Raw genomic sequence first — 25003 nt, forward strand, 5'->3', positions numbered from 1 at the left:
CCGTAGCCTCCTTTCATTGCTCATTGAAAACTAGCAACGCCAAGTGGCAATCCACTCGTCGGGACCCACTGTGGGCAGGACTCAGGGTTGGTTGTTGAGACCAAGCGCCCAGAGAATTCCCTTTTCTCGAGGCTCTCTTAAAAGGTATAATATTTACAGATAGGTCTTTTTCCTGTTTAGGAACTCTTTGTAATGTTTTTATATTTGTCCAGGGAAACGTTAGGAAGCCGACCCCTGCACTTTAACTACGGGACGTAAGCCAAAGTATTTATACTAATCGTATTACGGGCTTACACCTTAATCACGTCTTCATTAAACGTATCTGCCACGGCAAAAACTATTTGTTCTAATTAATCTGAACTAATTCACTTTACTTATATTTAACAGACTATTAAAAGGGCCAGTAGAGAGCGGCAACTATCGGCCCTCATAACAACACTAATGCTTGTAATGTAAACCTCGCCGGGGCGCGTAGACCCTGCTTTTTACTGCGGTTTGAGTTGTCAAGCGAGAGGCAACGTCAAGCGCTTTTGTGTTAAGTGAGAAGTACAGCTGGAACAACTAATCTATCCACAAAACATCTAAAGGAGTCCGTCTGTCTGTCTGTTACTTTGTTTCCATCAAGCAGGAGAAAAGTACCGGCTTTCAAGAGCGTCCATCTAAAAGCTGCGGACCCAACTCTATTGCAGGATTTACACAAATGTATGAAGCACAATTACTGAATGCTACATTATTGTGTTAAAAATTGATCATTAATAAGATGGGGGGTATAGATAAATCCCAGGAACACAGTAAACGCCCTTTGGTCTATTTGGATGAGGCTCTGGGATCGGTTTATATCCAAGCGGAGTCAGCTGCTGCTCAGAACAGCAATCTGTTATCAGACAGCATATATACAGCGAGTTCTGCCAAACGGCCACCGCGCTCCCTCACGGAGTGCGACACCCAAACACGGGGTACGCTGCGGCTTATGGGGTCCGAGGTCTTGGTCGGAGGGAGGACTGGCCTCTTAGGAGTAACTCTGCACATACGGCTCGTGGCTTTGTAGTAACCCGTCTTAAAGGGACATTCCCGCCATCATTTGCCATTTAATGCATAAAAAGCTTAGGGGTTCAAGCAGCGGAGGGAATTGTCAGACCACAGAGGTTGAGGGGCTATGAACGGCAGTACACCGTCCCTTTAACTGAAACAGCAAAATCCTCCAGGTCCCTGGGAAAAAGTCCCACGGACCTGGAGGCTGAAACGCTTAACGGGATAAGATGTTTAACACGGAATCTCGTGGAAGCTCCGTTATAATTGCTAAAAATGACTGTGCTGATAAAGCACATGCGTGTAAATGGTTAACCGTCAGGGAGATTGCAGAACCAGCCATTTTTTCACCCAGCAAAATGTTTTTTTTCCTTTTAAACATCTGTAAATGATAAGCGCGGTGTGACCAGCGTGCCAGCAGCCTGGTGACATTTTAATTATTTTAATTATTGAGATCACAATTGGAGGTTGAGGTCCATGAAACCGGCCAACCTACAATAACCAGAGGCTTCTGCTAACGGGTAACAGATTGGGAGCCATCCCGCCAAGATCTAATCTCACAGCCAGCAGCTAAGCCAGCATTTCTGTGCTGTATATATGCATCGAACACGGCGCCTCCTGCATTTCTCACCCAACTTTGGGTTTAAAAATATAGTAACCCGTTAAAGTAAATAATAAACAACACCTTCTCCCCTGCATAAAAGGGCTCTCCGGCCATCATTATGAGATCAGCCGCATCCCAACCCTTCGAGACACTTAGAGAAGTAACAACGCTATCGCCGGGTCCGCTGCATCGGGCTGTGTACTCGAGTCATAGGAGATCAACAACCGTCGACAAAAGACCAGGCAGAAGTATTGACGAGGATCTGCTTAAAAGCAACATCAAAGTAATACAAGAATAAAAAAAAAAAAAAAGAAAAAATCGACTGTCTTCCGCAATCAGGGATAACGCCGAAAGGTTTTAAGCACTTGTGCCAAAGTTTTAAATATTTATTAGCACAAGAGAAAAAACAAAATACGTCAATCTTTTCAGCTAGTTGAGTGCTTAAAATGTTTTAAAACAAAGTATTTCTAAACAATTGTTCCATGTTCATTGCACACAGGAATAACTGCTACACAAATAATTTAATATACGCGCAACACTGTTTCAATCAATAGCTAGAGACCAGTAAGACCTTGTATGCTTTCTTGTTATTTTATATAGCACTATATTCCGTAGCGCTGTACAATTAAATGAAGGGTGCACTAAATATATTAGTATTTATATAAAAAAATCACCATGTATATTTCTGAGCTTCGAGAATATAAAAAAAAAAAAAAACAATCCACTTACAAGCTTCCTCTTCGCGGGAGACTCAGTTCTTTCTAGAAAAGAAAGAAAAAATAGTGTTACACATAAACGGTACATAATCCTGCAGCTAGGATGGTATAAATGCAGCAGATATAAAACGGTGCCACCGATAAAGTGGCTACAATTCAGGTATTACATACTATTGTATCGCTTCTGTATGATAGCAGAATCGTTCACGCACAGACAGGCTACAAACAGCGCTGTACCTTTTATCTTTTTGCCACAGATTTTGCTCCCATGAATGTGCCGGTCAATCAATGCTTGAGCTACAGATATCAATTTTAACAAGAACTGAATAGTGTGTGTGCGTGTGTGGGGTGTGTGCGTGTGTGTGTGTGAGGTGTGTGGCTTCAATACGTTGTCCTGCGGCGCATGTTACTAATTCACCAGTAGATGGCCTCATTGCTCTGAAAGCTTCTGATCGGGATAAATAAAGGGAAATCCAGAATTTTGAGCCCACGAGGTTACAGTAATATGGATAAACATTTAGAAGGGGATGTTGACCCACTGTAAATATAGAAGACAGGGCACTAAAACATATTAAAAAGGTATGACTGGCACAGCTGTGGCCTGTAGAACAAAACAAGCTCTTGAAGAGGATTGAATAAATCATTTCCAAAGTCAGATTTTGATAGTACCAGGAGTTTCTCACATTCTGTATGAAACGCACTTCATCTGACACATCAGCGTATCACTCGGGTAAGACGAGGTCAGGCTAAGGATCGTGGTTAAAACCGAGCACTCTGAGGAAGTCATAAAATAACACCTTTTAATTTACAATCTCCCAGCGCTAGCCCTCTTCCCAGGATCCATACACCCACAAAAGCCATAACGTAACCGTCTGTTTTTCTTGGATAGAACCCCTTATAACTACAACTCCGGTACTCATTATAATCATCCGGGGGCCAATTAGGCACCGCGGTGAGGGAGAGCCCGTTGGCACCAAACTACACAGATGGGTCCCAATGCAAATGACATTAACAGATCTTCCTCGAGCACATAAACGTCTGATCAAATGACCTGAGCTTTTAGTTCAAGCTCCAGAGTTTAAGCTCCAGAGCTTAAAGTCAACAGAGATGTAATTAGCGGATCTGCTGAGCTCTCACTTGCGAGTTCAGGCCGAGAGCATCTTCTGCGAGTTATCAAGGTGATTCCAGCGAGTGAACCTCCAGACGGCACAGAGGAAGGTCGATGGTATCGAGCTAAACTTCATACTGCCGAAGCACCTACCCATATGTTAATTGATTCATATGGCACCACCGTACGCCACAGCACTGTACAAACAAAGCAACACATTCTTTAACATGTTCAGACTAAAGATCAGCAAATGTATCGGGAACACACAAGACAGACAAAGCTAGATATCGAGCCTCAAAGTAATACTAATTAGCAATGCATATATTAACCCCTTAAATTACATTAAAAAAAAACACACAAAAAAAAAACAGCGGTAACAATAGCCTCCCTTAAGCACAGAAGGGGCCAATAATAAAAACTTTCACCACCTACTAAATTAAATAAACACGGATGAAAAAATAAAATAAAGCCCTACCAAAAGATTTACGAGAAGATAGTGGGGCTGCTGCAAGCAAACGCAAATATTAAGAAAAAATATTATAAAGAGCGAGCCACATATATCACATTAAAGGGGAACGCTCCATGCTTTTAAATCCTTTTGCCATCGTCCTGTAGAGATACACACCTGTAGTGAACACGGGAGGAACCGCATGTAAATTACCAGGAAAAACAGGAACAAAGGGCACCCACGGGAAGCTTTGGGTCCTCAGCGCAGGTATTATTGCCTTATAGCGCCACCGTATTCCGTAGAGCTGTACAACGGGTAAGCCAGGGCATAAATAGTACAGAACATAACAACTTGACTTACAGACAGAGGTGAGAAGGGCCCGGCTCAAAGCAGCGTAGAAACCCTACTTCACACACACACACACACACATTACCGGGTACCCTACCGACAATCTAACCGCGCCGCGTAGAAAGACGACAATGTGATCGTGTTACCGGCCGAGTTTACAATATGTGTAGAAAGACTAGATATTGTGGGCAACAGGTCAGTAATAATACTTTGCTGCAATAATAAATTAAGAAAATGACCCCCAAACAAGAGCGTTACTTAGATTTTGCTTGAATAATCTGTCTCGTTATAACAGGAGAAATGCAGGGAAATTTACCTAGATTGAGTAAAATGGGGGAGAATGGATTTCCCAAACCTACCAGAGCCTCTACGGCTGTCGTTTAGTATTATGGGTTTGAAAAAATAATTATTGCAACAAGAGCCTATGCCAGCAAGCATAATAGGTTTCCCAATCTGAACCGACCTGCTATACCCACACCCTGACAAAGCACGTCACAACAGGAACGCGTTCATGGCACAAATCATTAAATAAAGCTTAAGAATGGAAAATCAAGACGGCCAATTTCATGGGGAACACATAAGGTGGGTTTCTAATGTTGATTGTATAAATCTGTGAGCATAATCACAATTTTTATGTACTTTATGCAAAGCGATAGATAGGGGATACCATTAACGGGGGCTGGCATCATTCTTCATGAGGGCAATACCCACCAAGAGGCCCAGAAATAACCGGTACGGAACACTTGGCAGATAATCAACGTGAACTATCTACACCTGTCCGACATACAATGCAAAAAAAAAAAAAAAAGGAGGGCAAAATCAAGGGGTAAATGCCCCCGAAATTACCCCTCTGCCCAGATCAACAGCGGTTTACCGATCTAAAAGGATCGGCGAAAGCGGAGTGTAACACGCTGTATTAATAACCATGTTTGTGGCATCGGAACGTTTCGGTTTGTGGATGGGGTTTTATTTTATGTATCTATTCTAGCGACCCAAAGGTAGAATCTGAGAAACAAAAGTGCAAATAAACACAATCCTAAAAAATTCGACACTGGATGAGGGGGGATACATATACACACGCGCACAAAAACGAGCACAATTTGGGGTTAACAACCTTATTTTTATTCTCTATTCAGATGCTGGGATAAACTAACGGAGAATTAGGCTTTTCACTACTTGTAATTAAGTCAAGTCATCTAAAAAGTAATCCTTACCTAGCAGAATCCATCCGCCTGGTCATCGATTCTGCTGCCCATACAGAGAAGGAACACGCGAGGTACGCAGCGCTCCATATCTGTGCCGGCTTATGTCTGGATGCACTTTAGCCGTCAATAAATGGATATTAAATCCTCAGATTAACGCCAACACGTGCCTGGAACGCCTCGCAGAACCGAGGTCACAACATAATCCTATAAATAGAGGTTAACTCGCAATATCATCTCACCGGAGTATTCTATAAACCCGTTCTATGACTAATGAACACACTTTTATCCACAGACATGACCATGATTACATGTTAACATAATTCAGGTTAAAAACCGACCCAAGTCCAATAAGCTAAACCCTTCTAATTATCCTTTCTGCGTTTCAAGGTTATTTTGTGTTTATTTTATTTATTTATTTTTTCTTTTATATAGTTTTGCCACTTAGGGGAAGATTCCTTCTGGACTCCAAAAGGCGATCAGACCTCTCATTTATTGCCCTCTATGTTCCGCTTTTCTAAATATCCAGACCCTTTTTGAAGGCATCCATTGTATGCGATAGAACTACCTCTAGTGAATCCCATTCCACCTTTATTGACATTACTGTACAGAATCGCTTCCTTTGTTGTGTGTGAAATCTCGGCTCTCTCGGTCTCAGAGGACGCTTTCTTGTTCTTTGTACATTTGTTAATGAACAGGTCGCCGGAGAGCTCTTTATATCGCCCCCCGCACACGGTTATAATATCCCCTTTAAGACGCTGTTTTTCTGGCTTCTATAAATGCAACCCTTTTCATAATTAAGATCTTTCAATCTCCTTAGTACATTGTGTAGCCCTCCTTTGTACTTTTTCTAGTTCCATAATTCCTTATTAAAGGACCGGTGCTCAGGATTGTGCCGCATATTCAAGGTGAGTTCTTAGCATTGACTAAAAGAGGTAAAGACGATATTTCCTCCCGTGAATCTATACCACGTTTTATACACGTCAATGACGTATTGGGCTTTTGCAACTGCTGACTAGCATTGTGCACTGCTGCAAAGTCTGCTGTCTACAATTATTCCTAAATCCTTCCCCCCATAATGCATAACTTTACATTTTTCTATATTAAACCTCATTTGCCACTTGCCTGCCTAAATCCTCCTACAGAGAAGAAATAAAGATTAACCTGTATTATCCCAAGTAATTGTGTCATCTAGTTACAAAAGTTACTAAAAGGAATATTACAGAGCTCTAGGCAACCCCAGAGCAACGGGTGCATAAGAGTAGAAATTTCTTCATATGCATTTATTTAATCTACGCCCGTTCTTCAAGCAGCAACACAATGAACTCACATTGGTTTCATCTCACATAAGGGGGTCTTGTTAGGCCTCCCTTGCGACTTTTGCGGCTCACCGGCAGTAAGTATATCCTGAGCATTGAGATGGGTTTGCCAGAACTCATCTCCTACACGGCATAGAACGGAGAGGTGGGGGAAAGGGGCTGAATCCCCCATGCGATTGCAAGAGTAACACCAAAAACATTTTAGAAACCGATCTGTAATCACACCGGATTTAGTTGGCGGGCTCGTGGCGATGACTTCACTGCCTGTAGATGTGAATCCTACGTATAAACACAATAACGAATCACGGATAAAACTATCCAATTACAAAACCCAGGAATTTTTAATTAAGAATTCAATCTAGGAAAAAAGCTCTTAGCTAATTACATTAAGGGAGGAGGCCTGCTTTCACAACATTAATAAATCTGTATTTAAGGCCTTCTGCGGCTTTCAGAACCCAAAGGTTTAAAAGCCCCCTTCTCATTTAGTCTGTCCAGACTCAAAAAGCTTTCATAAAACTAATTTACTAAACGGAAATTAAATCAATGTGATATGAAACAGCGCACACACATAACAGACGTATGTCAGTGACGGATCACGCATCATCAAATCCTCAAAAGCCGTAAACCGTCAAAAGTTTGGGGTCAATTAGCCGTTTTCATGGAAAAGCCTAACCATTTAACTTGGATTAGCAAACACAACGTTCCACGGAAACAGGTGAGCCAGGAGATCGTTCAGCCAATGGGAGCCCTGCGTTCAGTGCAGTGCTTATGAAACTCAAAATGTATTATTCAGCTTTATCAGAATGCGATAAAATCTCCATGTCTGATCTTCTCAAGCACTTTCATTAAAAATAAAGTGTAAAGTGCGGCAACCACATAGCAACACAAAACGGTCACACAAACACTATGTTTCTCTCTAATTTAAAGTAATAAAGTGTAAACGCATACCGGCCCCCGTTACGGCGAGGAGTCCACTGTCCACCCAACTACATTACAAAGAGGTTATTGTCGCAACACAGTCCGCTTTTATATTCTGTGTTAGAAGCTTGATGTCCCGTATCACAAAACACCGGCAACGATCAGCAGGGGCCGAGTGGGAAAAGGTAGCTAAATATTTTGCCTATCCACACACCGCCATAACTATACATTTCATAGTATTTTAATATACGATGTGTTTATAATACATCGTGACATATACTGACTTGGGGGAAAATAAAGTAATAGTTTCACGCATGCTTTCCCTGTCCCTTCCAACAAGATGGCTTTCCCAGGCCTCATTGCCGCCGTACTATGTATATTGTAACAGTTACAAGAGGAGATCACAGTAGTCCACGTTCACAGAACGAGCTCCGTCATCCCTGCGGATAGAGCCCTGTAACCAACAGCTGTAAAGATCATGCTACATAACACGGAGTTCCTGAGGAACGGAACACAATGTGGTTAACGGGAACCCATTAAAAACCTTCGGCAACAAGTCACTATAAATAAAGAGACCCGGCAAGCAGTAAAACAGATCGAGTGTAAACATGTACGCAACACGATACACGTCTGTTACCGGAACGGCACACCGGCCATTGTAAATCTACACTATGCGGGGAAAACCCCTATTAAAAAACAAGTTAAAGTTACATGGATTTTAAGATGCTAAGAAAAGCTCCTAGTTCTGCCCGGGGTGATTGGGGTAAAATGAGATCGCCCCACTACCCTGGTCCATGGACCCACACTGATGCTCAGCACTTTGCTTCCATCCCCGCAGCCGTGTCACAACGCTCGATATGTACGGCAGCCGTAATACACCGGACTTTATTTCCCATTCCTGTCCTATATCCCACCAAGATTGTCTTCCTTGCGAGAAGTAAAAGGTCACGGAGAGAACACGCAGCAGATATGTTTGGAGCCTTGGGGTATCGGAAACACACCCTGAAAGCTGGCAGAAACACGGAACCATCTGCAGAATCACGTGCCTTACGGCGCAAACTGTAAAGCCTTTATTAATTCCACCGGGTACTTAATACCAGATGGTGCGGCAACCGCGGAGGCAACAAAAGAAACGTACAACTAATATTACAAATAAAAGGAAATTTAGATCATTCAGGGAGAAGTTAAATAACGACGTAAATTGTAGACACTATAAACCCAATAATAAGGGTTAAATAATCAGAGAATTACACCACACATAACATTATCAAACAGCACCAAACATATGCGGCTGAACTGGACTTTTAGATGAGGAAGGGAGTGTAAATAATATGAATTCTCAGACCAGCATTGCTAACGGATCTCGCCAACATCAGCCGAGCGCAGGGATTTAAACACTGAACGCCGCGGCCTGGTCTCTTTACAGAGCGCAGCACATTTTTATCAAACTAGCAACATTTAACATTCTAAGAGATTTAAAGTATATTGTTTTTGCAAATAACAAACATAAGGCGATATTTTCATTATATTGCGTTAACAGAGAACATGACATTCGAGAGACAGCCCTGAAAAAGCACTCTAAAATATACTCTGGGATGCAAAACTAGTAAGGATGTATCAAGAGCGTTGTAAGAGCGCATGATTATAAAGAGGAAAGGGAGAAGAGATTACTCATTGGTGCATATAAAGCCCAAAAATACTTAAGTGATGAATACAGTCCTAGGCTATTTAGTTGGAGGCTATTTATATAGCAACAACCACATCTCACACAAACACACACACACACACACAAACACACCAACCACACACACACACACTCTCTCTCTCTCTCTCTGCAATCACTCCTGTATAGGTCAAACATAAGAGCTCTTCTGCATTCTGGTTCAGTGAAGATCTGATCTAAAATGATTGCAAACTCCCCGATGATTCATTAGGTTTTTTAGGCAGCGAGACAAACGCACCAAGATTAATGAATAGCTATTTATTTCAAGAGATCAGATAGAAATCGGAATGCCCATAAACAAAGGTTCTAAAACATCAGCACAAAAGCTGATCTATTACTATCGTCATTTCCAGAAAAGATCTGACCGTTCATTATTACTCGGGGCTCTCGGCTTGTAAAAGATCTGACTGTTCATTATTACTCGGGGCTCTCGGCTTGTAAAAGATCTGACCGTTCATTATTACTCGGGGCTCTCGGCTTGTACCGGACAGGGTGTCTGAGCATTTATCTTTGCACTCGGTCAGGGCAGATAACATTTTGAACGCAATAACCAAGAGCATTCCCATCGAAATAACCATGTCCCCTACCGCAGACCTTTAACCCCTTCATGACAAAGCCCGTACATGCCCTTATTACACTGCATGTGGTAAACAATTGAATAGCTCAGTCTTAATCACCCATACATTCTGATTAATAAAAGTGTGTAGAGGAGTGGATTTCATTAGCATTTCCATAAGGAAGTCACCAAAAATCCCAACAATGTTATCGACCACCGAAGAACCTCTGCGAGTTCTCCCAGTTTCAGCCCAGCTTACCGGTACTTCAAATTGGCTTCAACACAGGAATACAACATGGTATCCGATGGGAAAAAAAACTCATGGCGTCTAAGTTGCTGAAAGTTTCCCGCAAGATGAGCAGATCATAGAAGTGATCGGTGCCATTTTGTGAGTCTTACGGGGCCTGAGGTTGCAAGTGGAACCCAAATGGGACATTTTAACATCAATAAATGTAATACACCGCATCTTTCTAGTGATTCCTAAGAAGCAACTAAACAGTACTAAAAAGATAAATATTTTAAGTCTTTTGTGATGGGAAGGTAATCGATGATTTTATGCATGCCAGAGAACCAGGAGGTCTGCATCAGCTTCCTTGCATACCTATGATACAGACTGCGATCAGGAAAACAGATCCGCACAGGCCTGTTCTCTACTCACAGCGTGACAGAAAACCTGTAAGATCACCATTAACCGTAACGCACACACAATTCTATAGATTTCATCCAAACAGATGGATACACTTGCTTTGAAGGAAGGGGGCGGCGAGCTCCACACTTCGTAAATTTGGCATCAAGGTCTTAATCAATTCATATGTCATTTTGCTTTTTCTTTAGTGCGACAGATTTTTCACAAGACGCCCTCGTATTTTGCAAGTTTCAGTCACGAAATACTTGTCATTTAAGGTCCAACGTATGGGCTCCCGACGCAAACGCATTCTCCCTGAAGATATCATTTGAAAGATCGAGAACTGGCTTTACTTATTAAAACTTTTTTAAGCAGGTGATTTCTCCCTCCTTTCTACAGAGCCGCGTCCCACCATATCATATACACGGGATGTCATATACGCAGGTCTTTGGGGGTTGTTTTTTCGTTTTAAAGTATTACTTAAAAATGAAGGATAAAAGCCACAACAGCCTACATTTTTAATAATAAAACAAAAAACGATTTGTTTTCAGATATACAGAATTCCTGGCCGGTTTGTGGCCCTGGAAAGACTGGAATCGTGGACCCCTGTTCTATATAAACAAATGAATGAATACCGGTTAATACACTAGGATATCGCTGTCTGATCCAAGGCCGAGTCCGCTATGCACACGTCACTCAGTCTGATCCGCAGGAGTTTCACTAAAAGGACGGAGCTCTTTGTTAAACGTACAAAACACTGAAATCAGAGCCAGAACGGTCATTTCCAGACACTAAGTTTCTGGACTAAATCTACAAAAGTTATGATGATGGATGCGTTTTCCCCGAGGAAGTGTGACAAACGCTGTGCTTATTCAGCTGCTGGAGTCATCACAGCCCATATGAGCTCTGGCATTGTAACAAACAACAAAAAAAAGGCAAACAGGCAGAATTAGTCTCGTACAGTACCAGGTTGTGTTAAACACCACCACAATTACTCACAATACTCAAAACATTTTCAAATGAATATACATTATATATATTTATATTTATTCCGAGTAACCCTGCTCATCAACCACCCAAACTATAGAGATCAAAGAAGGAAGATCACACCACGTATTTTTTTTTTTTATATAGTAGATTGATATATTTAAATCCATATATTAGTGGGAGGGGAAAATATTGAGTTTCAGTCCTCTGGATAATATCCAGCTTATTATTAATAATTTCGAACAGTGTTTATAATCCCGAGTAAGCAGGTGGAGGATGCGCGTATTGCCGGACATCCCTGGGGTGTATGGGTAGAAGAAATACTTTGTCCTTTTATTCAGAGTAAAATAGTAATGGGGTTGTCTAATTCACCCGGGTTTACATGACACTTCCACTTTTGCTGAGCAACTAAAACCTGTTTAATCACCTTCAGTTTTTTTTTATCTATTTACCGCTCATAACTTGTGCGTATTCTCCAAAACTTTGTAATATGTCTCAGTCACTGATAAACAGATATCAGGATTTAATATCGCTGCTTTCATCCCACTGAGGTCTGAATGCGATGTCCCACCTCGATAAAACATTAACAGAGAGGGATATCTTACTAAACAAAAGATATGAAAGTTGATCTATCACGTCTAATAAAAATAACACAAACTACATGTTTACACGCTTTTATCTGGTGCTATGGCTACAACGCATTTCAGCCTATCAAATGTTTCTAGGCAGTTTCAGCATTCCACCAAAAAAAAAAAGTTATAGAAGTATTTAAACCAGCAGAGACGTCACAATACACAAACGTCATACAGGATCTAAAAAGCCATAAAAAAAAATTAAAAAAAAATCTAATTACAATGGCCAAATATATCAAGAATCAGCTTAGAAGGTTTACCAGACCAGCAACAACTCATTCACTCCCAGCTTGCCTTAGAAGACAAAATACAAGGTTTTCAGCCCACATACCTGCAGTCCCCTCCGTCGTAAAATACTGGAGTCATCCATCGGTACAACGTCCTCTCTCCCTCGGGAGGCACAGAAGGTTTCTTCTTTGCTTTCAATACGCTTTCATGTTCTACCAGTTGAACTGGTCGCACAAGCCCTATTGTCAGTAGTAATACGGTTCACATGGGTGAGAGACCACCATGGAGACGTGCGTTTTAAAACAGGGGTTTAAGCCCCAGCAATTTTGCTTTAAAGTCCTTGAAAGCGTTGCTCCTTTCCAAAGAGGATTAAGAGGAAAAAGATGAGTAAGTGTACGACGCTGCCGGGGCGAGACGAGAAGTCTGTTCCAGATTGTATCTGTCGAGAAAGCCTAAGAAAAAGGGCAGAGCAACTCACTGATCTAAGGACATTGTTCACGTAACAAAGTGAATCTGACTCGATGGGGTCTCTGGGACGGGTGTCATGTGATGTGTTCAGTCATCACAGACCATTTTTTAAGGCCTGCCCACTACTCCGTATACTCAAGAGATAAAGAAAAAATATATATAAGGCGGGAGGCTACAGAATATTCCCTGCCTTTCCAAAAAAAAAATTTCACTTTTGATTTGAGGGAAGAAAATATCGATTCAGTAAAGTGCAGAAGGGGGGTTAACAAACATGAGCAGAGAAAGGGTTTAAAGATTAAGGAAGAACACAATGGAACAGAAAATTATTTTGATTGATATCTTTGGAACCTGTCGATAAGATTTTGTTGTAACGAGCAGCGCAGAATCATAGAAGCAGCTGAAGGCCGTTCATCTCTTTAGCATCTGGATCTGAATAAGTACATGATCAACAAGCTAAATTCCGAGATTAAAATGAAAAAACAAAAAAAGACCACAAGTCCTAGATTAATGGAGGATAAAAGACGACAAGCTCCATTCACATTTCCGACTGAGAATGAGGAGATTTGTACCGAACCTCCCCGATACCTCCTTCCATCTGCTGTTTAGACAACTAAAGCTGACATCACATCAGGCAGGGAAGCAGCGTGAGAGCTGCCGGGAACAGCAGACAATCAGAGGCTGTGATAACAGCTAATTTGCATAGGGCCCGAACCATAACAGCACAGAACTGGTGAGAACATCTCATTCTTCTGCGCTCCTAGCAGGAAAACGAAGTCAAGCCTTTACCTCTATTCTAAAAAGATGCACAGCGCTGCAGGGACGAAGTCATAGAAAATATACACCGACGGGGAAAAGGCCTTTGGAAGTAAACACTAAACTCTGTACCCAATGTATATATTCACAGACACTAGGTCTTCCTCTGGTATGACAAGTGCCTCCACGTTGGGCAGCCTATAATATTTAATATGACTTTGTAGTATGTATTGTGATATAGGCAAAAGGTGTCTGAATCTACATAAAGAAAATAAGGATACATTTAATAAGTAATCAGGAGAATGACTAAACAGACACGGCGGGAAGCTCAGGGTTCAATCATTTGCAGAGGTGAAGAAGTTCAAATAAAAGTGGATGTAAAAATAATCAACAAGTCAGTCATGAAACCAACTCACTTTATCCCAAGACATGGGAAAACAGCTGAGATCATCAACACACTTACGGCCCAAGGAACACCAATTGATCCAAGTGATTAATGAGATTACTATAAGTTTGTCGTGCTCAGCTTAAACGACGATGTGTTTCATGAAGAGTTTTACTCTTAAAATAACACCGTCTGGGAGGCAATTTCTCAAACCCGGTCCTCGCGTCATCAGGATGTCCTTCCAGAAGCCAAGGAAGATCATTCTATTATTCCGAGTCTCTCAGGTACATGCGCTAATTAAAGAGATGTCTGATTACATAGGAAAAAAGCTGCACTCACAGACCAGGGTTGTCCTTTTGGCCCTTGAGTGGAGCCAACGTTACTCCCATGGAGGTAACTGTCAGAACGATCCCACTTAATTACCAACAAGCTGCTCCAATTTTAACACACATGTCCAAACTTGTGAAGAATTACTCGGCTTCTCGGATCATATTGGGGTCACAGTAATGACGAGGATGCCGTTTCTACAAAACAATTTATAAAGTAAAGAATTCCACACAGAATTCATTATCATAGATAACCGAGTTATTGAGGCCATATAACATAGTAGAAATAATCAACTGTATATGTGTGGCCCTTAAAACTAAACAGAATTGCAAATTCTCTTAGTACGATGTTCTTAATACCAACAAAAGCCACAATTAAATTGAAGTTATAATGGATCATATCAATCATTTCAAAACTAGAGGAAAACACAGTGAGAAGTGGCTGATTCGGGGCCAAATTCGTAGACATCCCATTGATTTCCAGGGAAATACACAATTTACCCCAGATGTGGCCCGGTTACGCTTCCCCCCCCCCCGATGGCTCACAATATAATTCTCATTTAGCTCAGTTTCCATCCAACCTTCTTGACACCACTGAAGGGCTATTTAATTAGGTCATTAGAGGAGACGGCTCCTATTTGAGTGTTCAGGAGCCGACTTCCATCACTGCCAGGGCTGCCTCAGGCAACTTATGTTGCATTCGTGGCTTTAATTAGAACAACGAAGAAACAAAAACACCGGGAACATAACGTATCAGCGCGGCCAAACACGTAGCCACAGCTGTGCCGGAGACCAACCACAGGCAGCCGCAGGGAGGTCTCGTGCCGCACAGCTTATTTTGGTAAGGGCAGCTTTCCTATCCTTTCCCCTCTTACTCTACTATTTGAGACACATTAATAGTTCATTTACCCAGAAAGAGTCCTCTCAATATATTTATCAACATATGGGGGGGGACTAAAATTTAGTGGGAAAATGCCCAGTTCACCATGCTAGAACGCATACATAAGCAATCAACATGAACACTTAAACCCTGAAAGCTCCCCATTTCCCACTCCTCATATAGGACAAGCGGATATACAGACAAGCCCCGCTAAATACCCCCTGGCTATCATCATTTAAAATTAGACATAATTGCCCTTAACAAAACCAGACTCGGTATAGAAAAGGCTCCAGAACAGATGCTCCTCTTCAATTTAGAATACTCTTGTTTTATGATGACCTAGAAATCAGAATCGCTGCAGAAGCCAATTAGGTAATGGACGAGCCGCCGCGTGCAGAATACTAATTTCTTTATGTCTTTGGTGTGGAAGGACAATTTGTACCGTAGCTTGTCAATGATTTCACTGTGCGCACAATGACACACGGCCTCCTTGTTTCTAATCTCGTAGGCTTGCCCTCTGCCCCACGTCTTTCTGTGTCCATCTATAATAAAGCCGAGTACATTTCCAGTAAAATATAAATATATATTTACCTTCTTGGGTCTCAGGAAAACGAAGGCAGACGAGACATCAGACAGATGCATAAAGGAGTTATACAATTAAACATACTTTTTTATATAGAGCCATCATATCCCATAGCACTGCACAACAGGCTATAACAAACATTATTTAACATATCAATATAGACTTTCATAAACAAGAGGTAAGGAGGGCAGAGCGTTTAGATGAGCCAAGCAAACACGACAAGGGGGGGGGCATATACAACGCTATCATTACATAATAACACAGATAGAAGCCAATCTGACAGCATTCATACTTCAAAAAGTATTTGAGGCCATGATCAAAAGACATCCTGAAACGAGGGAAGTATGCAGAAGAACTCATATTCCTCATTAACTGTTACAAGTGACAGTTACAAGTGGCTTCGAAGAGTTAATTTGGACAGAGGTTTTTAAACACTGCATACATAAAATGTTATAAAGTTTTAACAGCACACTCCAGCCACCATATGTATTCTAATTGATATGATGGCTGTGAAGTCCCTTTAAATCATTGTGGTGCCCCTTTGCAAATGAATGAGGGGATTTTACAAAATGCCCCCATATGCATTTGCCCCTTTCCCCATCCCCCGGCTTGCTGTCATGCAGGACACGCGTTCAGCCAAGCGGATCTCCTGCCACGTGAAGCAGTAATCACCACTCAACTCCAGCCACGGTGCGCCTAAAGAGATTGCTTTCCTGCCACTGATTGAATTCTTCTGAAGCTGCAGCTTCACCTAAAAGCCCCCCCCTTTTAATGGTTAATGAATGCATATTATATAACTTCCTAATTCATTGCATTTGAATTCACTCTTCAGGAGGCTGCCCGGGACACTGACGCATCTCTTTTGATGCACCATCTTAGGTGAGAGAACATCGCAAAAGGAACACCACCTCGGTCTCCTACTGTTTTGAGGGATTCCGGTTCCAACTACAATGACGCTACTGGAAACCAGATCAGCTCCCGCAAATGCCTAATAAAGATATTGTCCGCAGTGACACAACACACTTTACATTTTCCAGGTTCTCATTCGTAATCGGTTACTTGAGATAACGGAAACATTTCTGAGATTGCCAAAGAAAGTCATAATGTGGGCCTTTTCCACTGAAACAAATACTTGAACGCACATTATATGCCCTTGCAAGCTAAATTCCATTCCCACATGGCTGACATTTCAGCTCTCTATTATCTACAGAATCTTGAGTGCAAACTATACACAATTATACAAGTACATTCACAAATGTACATTAAAGTGGAAGATGGAAAGCATATACACCCTACATAAACACATAAATGAGAAGAACAAGCACACAGTTTGCTCTTATCCCAGGGCAGTGTGGCTGACGGCTTTAGATGTTTCCATATGACCTTTACTCCAACGGGTAATTTAGAAATAAATATATATATAAAAGCTGGTTATTAACTCTATACAGATTCATCGTAATTGTATGTATTATGCTTGTGGCACTTATATTTAAGGAATTGCTGCTACACGCGGAAAGGATTCTCGCACCCTGCTGTACAGATGATGAGGCTTCAGATTTCAGGAGCGAGCATGCTTGATATCTGCTGCCCCCTACTGGCTAAACTGTGGAACAGTTCATAGAAAAATGCCATTAAAGAAGACCAGGTCAACGCTTGGAAATGCAATTAACAAAAACTTGGTCAATGACTGTGGAAATTAAAATTATTATAGGGTACTTTTTAAAAACATTCTGTCAATAACCTCATCATAATGGAAATACAAAAAAGAATGTCATTTACCTGACATTTTTGCTATTGCTTTAGCTTCCACTAGTCCACTTGGCATTGAGATGAAATTATAGGAAGGATGTGCATTTTCCTTTTGAGAAACAGTATGTTTATTTTGGTAACTTAAGTCTGTCCACAAAGTATATTTAAAGGATGTGTTTTGCGAAGCCGCCACGCTTACTCTCCTCCCTTGGTTTTCCTTCCTATGAAGATTTTAAATTAAGAAATAAAAACCACTTAAAAAAGGTTCAAGAGCAGTTAACCCATCTTCTCCACGCTTCCACTTGATGACCCCTCTTTACTGTCAACTGTAAGCAACACAGCAAGAAAACGCTGCTTGTGAGGTCGAGCAGGAGTTACAGTAATTCTAGCAAGCGACCATAACTACAGAGTATTGCTGCAAGCAGGAAAGCACTGGGAACTGCCAATTATCAGATATAAAATGACGAGGCATTGCTAAGGAACTTAACTCCTTCCTAGTGAACCGGATGGAGCGCCAGGAAGGAAAGCGTTCACTAGGACATAAACATACAAATTTCCCTTTACCTAAAGTTTTCCCTTTTCTTGTGCAGAGAATGGGTAATGGGCATCCAGGGGCCAACATGGGCATCCAGGGGCCAACACGTCACACACTGTACCATAAGAGTTCAAAATCCAAGCAAGGACCAAACTTAGCCAATAATACCAGCAAGAGATGCGTCACTCCTACCATAGCCTTTATTATACGTTTGTTTTTTTGCTCACATTAGCAACTTCGTTCACAGGTGATGTCTTCCTGAAATAGGCAGCGGACAACACAAAAAGCATTCACCAAACTCGATAAATGTCCAGTAGATGGCCCGAAATGTTGATGTCTCATTTATGTGGATAAACCCATGGAGTATTTATGGAGATCTGTGAGTGCGTGTTTTTTTTGCCGACTATGTATTTATGTATCTCAGCACCCTGGTTGATATATCCTGATTAAAACAAGTGAGGCTGAGCGCAGACACCAGTGGGCATACACACACATACACACACACACACACACACACTAAATAAAAATTGAGCAGGATAAAGGCAGATAAAGACAAACACAACAAACCAAAGTCAGCTGCTATTATAAACATTTAAACCATTTGCATACCCAATGGAAAAGGCCTAAACAGACACACGGTGGCAGCAAACAAACATGTAATGGATTAGCTGCTTTATACAAATGTTTAAAGGGACAAGTACCCTATGTACTTAAATGCATATTAGGGCTGCAACTAACGATTATTTTAATAATCGATTAATCGGCCGATTATTTTTTCGATTAATCGATTAATCGGATAAAAAAAAAACGATATGCAAATTTTTCGTTTATTTAAAAGAATTTAATGAACTGGATGTTAAAAAACAACTTAAAATTTACATTAACATTCTTATTTTGTTATGATGTAATAAAAAACAATATTTTCAAAGTACAAGAACCCAAACACAATATTTATGAAACAAAATAACCCCAAACATTCTGAAAAGAGGTGGACTATTACTGTTCAAGAAACTTTGCCCCAGCACTTTGCACTTTGCACCCAGCACTTTGCACCCAGCACTTTGCACCCAGCACTTTGCACCCAGCACTTTGCACCCAGCCCTGGCACTTTGCACCCAGCACTTTGCACCCAGCACTTTGCCCCAGCCCTGGCACTTTGCATCCAGCACTTTGCACCCAGCATTCAGCACTTTGCACCAGCACTTTGCACTTTGCACCCAGCCCTGGCACTTTGCACCCAGCACTTTGCACCCAGCCCTGGCACTTTGCACCCAGCACTGGCACTTTGCACCCAGCACTTTGCACTGTGCCCCTGCACCCAGTCTCTAACTCTGCCCTGCACCCAGCCCTGCCCCCACATTCTGCCCTGCCCCCACACTCACACTCTGCCCTGCACCCACTCTGCCCTGCACCCACACTCACACCCTGCCCTGCATCCCCACCCCCACTCTGCCCTGCACCCAGTCTCCCACTCTGCTCTGCACCCACACTCACACCCTGCATCCCCACCCCCACTCTGCCCTGCACCCAGTCTCCTGCCCTGCACCCCCCACCCCCACTCTGCCCTGCACCCCCACCCCCACTCTGCCCTGCACCCCCACCCCCACTCTGCCCTGCACCCCCACTCACGAACCGCTCTGTGCGAATGGAGCCACTCGCACAGAGCGAACCGCACAGAGCGAGTGGCTCTGTGCGATCCGTGCACATAGACATGAAGAATACTTACCTCCGGAACGCGTCACATCCGTCACGTAGCTAAAAGAAGGCGGAGACTGCAGAGCGTGTAGCAGAAGCGGGGAACGCTCGCGGAGGTAAGTAAAAGGAGCCGAGTGCTCCAACAACGAATTGATCACTCGATTAATCGATAACGGAAATCGTTATCGATGATTTCCGTTATCGATTATTATCGATTTTATCGATTCGTTGTTTCAGCTCTAATGCATATAATATCGGAGTTTCCCATTTAAAGGATCTTTTAATCCCCTTACAAACGCATGCCGGGATTCAGCTGAGTTCTGCTACGCGTTTGCACAATTTGATTTCATTGACTGCCATGGAGTGGTAACCGCCGCTCCTCCTAAAAGGTAATTGGCTTTAATTTTATTTTCTACAGCTAAAGCATGCATATGAAAGTGCATACAAAATACTTTAGTATCCATTCTTTGTTGGTAAGGCTGTGACGGTAAACTATCCTCTTAATATTTAAAAAATGATTTTATAATCTAAAGTAAATAGAAATATTTTTTGGAATTTTGATTTTTACAACAGAGGAAGCCAAAAAAAAAAGAATAAAAAAGGTAATGTTTCAGGTGTGTCATTTTATTCTCATATGAAAGTGTAATCATATAAAAACACTCTGTTATATGACAAATATTCCTGACAAAAAATGTGCATGAGGCAGAATCTGACATAAAAAATTGTTTCTGGGAAATAACTACTAGCAGTTTTAGGAATAATGGTTCTGAGGCTACATTTATTTAGAAAAAAGATTTCAAGATAAAGTGGCATGAGAGAGGGGGACAGCCAAACGTCGTCCGTAAAAGCTTCATAAGGCACTAAATGGCTGAACTGCGGACAAAAGTAAAGGAAGGGTGAAATTAAAATGGGTCATTTATGATGGTTAAGGGTTTTTTGTGGGTGAGGAATGTCACATTCAGTAGTTTTCTCATAAGGCAAATCCATTGGTGAAAAGTAACTTCCAGTTTTGGGATGGAGAACAGCTTGACGATCCCCACATGGTTACTAAACAGCTGCACACATCTTGTACTCTCCAAGATCTCAGGATTGCTGACCTCTAATGAGCTGTTTATCGTGTCAAGAGTCCCTTCATGTCTTGGAGGATAGCATTAGCCTTTATAAACACATTAAGTGGAACTTAAAATCTGCAAGCGTTTTCAACCAGGCAACAGACAGAGCCAAGAGCCTCCAAGCAACTTGGAAGTATACCTTGTCCCCAAATATGTGGTTTGTAGTTGAAGCTTTCAGCACCAAGAATCTTACACTAATGAATTTCACAGCGCTGCTTAACAGCTGAAAAGAGGGAAAATATATACCGAGAGCCAGACAGCCTGGAGAGCGCAACAAAAAAAGAGAGGAGGAAAAGAAGTAAACCAAAGCCCAGAAACACGGTCTGTATTGTGTATCTCTCTCAGACGCAGTTCAACCAGCCCATAAAACGAGACTTCCCTTAATACTCGAATCGCAAGAATTTTAGGGCGTCAACAGAAATGCATTTACATTTATTTACCATGGTGCTAAAAAACAGATTTTACAACTTACGAAGCTTGCGGTGAGAGACGGCGCGGACTGGCCAAGACACTGGTTTCGCATTCGGACCAAGTTGGAAGACTCCGCAGGGGGCTGCCATGTTAGCTGACTGACCCCGCTGTGCACGCTGTTAGAAAGGGGGAGCAGCTGCTTACCTATAAGAAAGAAAAGGTTAAATGCCATTTACTGAGAAGCTATCATCTCCATAGCCAACTAAAAATGATTATTAAAACTACCTACGGTTGTGATATATTTGCTTTCCCAATGGCACAACTCTTTAAAAGAAATTGAATAGAAAGGGGTGGTAAAACTAGCATATCAAATAACCTTAACGTTATTTTCCTTTTCCTCACCCTTACAAAGTCCACTTGAACCATTCAACAACAAAGCGGAGAGGAATAATAACTTCGCTTTAAGCTATAAGTGTGGGATCCCATGGAGCTTTGGACATTTCACCTGTAAGCGAGCTCGCTAAACTTCCCCTCCGAAGCTTGCAGTCATCCTGGCTCAGTTGCCGATGCAATTTAACCTTTCCTGTAGAGGAGAACAGGTCTGGATTGCTCAGCTTCCTAAAGATCAGCGGAGCCGGAGGAGGAACGGTGTCCTATGGAGAAAGAAAGAAAAAAAACTCAACCTGCAAATCAATACTAAAATTGACATTAGATGATCAGACTGTATGTCCCTTTACTAATGTGTTACCTATTGCACCTCAATGAAAACGTCTGAACGATTGCTGTACTTTTTATATGGCTGCAAAAATTGTTCCTCTCTATGCTTATTATTGGGTTCACATAAAATAACATCCCGTAGCAGAGGGACAAGTTCTACTTCCTTTAACAATGGACGATGTAATAAAACTAGATCGGATTATGGGTACCAAGTAAGATTTGGAAGACTCCACATTGAGTTCTTACTGTGGCTTAGGAGTCAATGTTCATCACATAATTATGGATGACTACATGGCATACAATACACAGGAGACATTTGGTTATAAAGCCTTATGTGAATAGGCAAACTCGACCCGGTCAGCTCAACAGCTTAACTACCAATCCAGTTCAGACTGTAATTAAAGATTAAGACAAGCTATTTTAAAACATTCTTAGGGCAAAGATCCATAATACAACTGGTTGGACAGCCCTGCGCTGATGCTGTATTGTAGGTCATGTTGGAGGCTAAGACAGTTCTATTAACTTGATTCATGGGAGTATTGAGCAGTTCCAGTGCCAGAGATGCCATGGCTGTCTTGACTGCTCAAACCAAAGCCTTAACCTTCAAATGAGCATTCACAAAAAAGCGCCGCATCTATCTCGTTCCATAACGGTCCACATAATATGGCTGGAACCGCATACTATATCATGAACTGGTTGCCCAACTAAGGGTATCCAGAAGTTTGCAGTCCTCACACGCTCTGAATAAGTAAAGCTTTAAGGAAACCTTTACTATAGGTGCCAACTATAATCTCATTATACTACTATAGGTGCCTATAGGCATAGCCTTCCACAAACCAGGCACAAATAGTGTTTTAAACTTCATATGAAGGTCACTTTTACCTGGACAATCATTTAAAAAGAAATACTCGTTATAAAAGGGTATGCTGTAAACACAATTGCCGTCCAATATATATTATATCAGGTAGATAAGGTGTTGATAATAACTTGAAAACACGTCTTATCTCATTTCCCAGACTGTTATTTGAATAGCTCCGGAGTATACAACTGCAATAAATCCAAAAACGAACCTCACATTTGGAAAAAGTTGGACACGTAACGCATGACCGGAACCCCTTAGACATGCAATTCTTTTGTAGAATTTTAACATCGTTTTGAGCAGAATATAATAATAAAACTGTTGCTTAAGGGGAAAAAGGGTTCACGACTGACCACCTTCTGTACTACTTACTACTTCTGATATCAGTTCTAAAACCATGACCTTGAATCTGAGAGACTTCAATCAAATCACTTTTCAATTGTAGCTCTTACATGTATCGTTCAACAAAACAATGAAAATCATTTTGCATGGACTTTGGTTTAATAGAATGCAAGCTTGTACTAAGCTGTTAGGTACTTCCAGGGTCACTCAGTTAGTTACATGTACATGATAGCTGAATGGACCCTTTAAATTTCCATGTGGTCCCTATGGCAAAGCCAAAGGGAAGATTCTGCCCCCTTATGTGTGTTCAGGAGACGGACTTACTGCCAATGGTGGCTTGGTAAATGCCCCGGGTGAGAGGGTTCCCGGGCACATGAATGGAAGGCGCTCCCATTGATCGGAGCGAAATGTCAGACCAACTCCTACGGTGAAACATTCCAATAAGCTCATATCATGCCATAATCACTCAATGACCAAATCAATAAAACGCTCATGTGACCACATCCACTAAACATTAACTAAATACAGCCTTTGTGGAAGCATCCAAGCCACAAATAGAGAAGTTATTAGATTTATATTCCGTTACATTCTTCTAAAAGAATATTGGGCCAAAAGCTTACACTAACTGTTTAGTCTCAATCCTCAGCAGTGTTTTCTGAAGTTTGGGTTCCCACAGCGTACGAGGGTGTAAGGCGAGGATTGAATGCACTACGGAGCATTTTCTCACCAGATACATTAGAAGCTTGCGTGCATGTGTCAGGAACATAAACCAAAGGAGGATAAAGCTTGAGTCAAGGCAGATCTGTTCTTCATCTACACATCGATACACATGTATTACTTCAACCCTGGAACCGTTTATTGTCTTTCCGATGCACAGACCGAGCAAAGCAAGTAACTAATCTCTAAACTGTTAACTGTACGTTTTAATGAAACATTAAGTTATTTTACAGAGCATGGGTCACACCAAACAGGGGTTTGGAAAAAGAAACCAAAGAAAGTCATTTAGCGTTATCGGCACCTAAACTTGTCTGCTATTTTATAATGAACCCTACGGACAGGCCACTTCTCAGTCTCAGAGTTGTTGGGTGCGCCATGAGCACTTTTTGAATGAGGTAGAAGTGCCGACTATTTTTATATATATATACATACATACATACATACACACACACACACGTGTGTGTTCAGGACTACAGCCATGGATAATTCTCTATAAAAGCATTAAACCAGGGTGGCCTAAAGACATTATCCCACTCCAAGAGAAATTAACACCAACATTTCATTAACATCCCTCCTAATTAAAGTTCTGTTCTTACAATTAACATTAATGAAAGCAGCGATATTTATTATGATGGATTCTCAGTCATGGATTTCAGAACAAGTGATCCTGTTCACAGAATTACCTCTCCTACTAAGAAAAAGTAATCAGGGATAATCCATCAGAGACAGTTCCACATTTCAAGCACTATTTAGATTTCCAGAAGGGCTTTACCGGCCGTCCATATTATCAATAGATGTTTATAAAACAGGAAGTGCTGATATGATGAAAAAAAGATGACCGGTGCCGTTTAATGCACCAAACTACAAAACGTTACCCTTCAGCAGCACATAGTAAGACTACACGCCTGCGGCTAGTTAAATGCAAAATGATTGTTATAAATCAAGTGACTGAGTGTACAGATGAGGAAAAGTAATGTGTGGGGTCTTTAAAGCCCCCCCCCCTCACATTTTACTCTAAAAGCCCCCCA

General features: G+C 41.6%; 1 protein-coding gene across 2 annotated transcripts in view; it reads right to left on the bottom strand.

Moving 5' to 3' along the window:
* Positions 1-25003, bottom strand: part of MAST2 (microtubule associated serine/threonine kinase 2) — a 79447-nt gene that overhangs the window by 49828 nt on the left and 4616 nt on the right. For both annotated transcript variants that reach the window (XM_053469932.1, XM_053469930.1), the window contains exons 2-4: positions 21846-21993; positions 21402-21544; positions 2363-2394 (exon numbers count right to left, since the gene is read on the bottom strand). In XM_053469932.1, coding sequence (XP_053325907.1) covers positions 2363-2394; positions 21402-21544; positions 21846-21993 — 323 coding nt within the window. The remainder of the gene's footprint in view (positions 1-2362; positions 2395-21401; positions 21545-21845; positions 21994-25003) is intronic.

The sequence above is a fragment of the Spea bombifrons genome, chromosome 6, assembly GCF_027358695.1.
Source record: "Spea bombifrons isolate aSpeBom1 chromosome 6, aSpeBom1.2.pri, whole genome shotgun sequence".
In the NCBI taxonomy this organism is placed as follows: Eukaryota; Metazoa; Chordata; class Amphibia; order Anura; family Pelobatidae; genus Spea; species Spea bombifrons.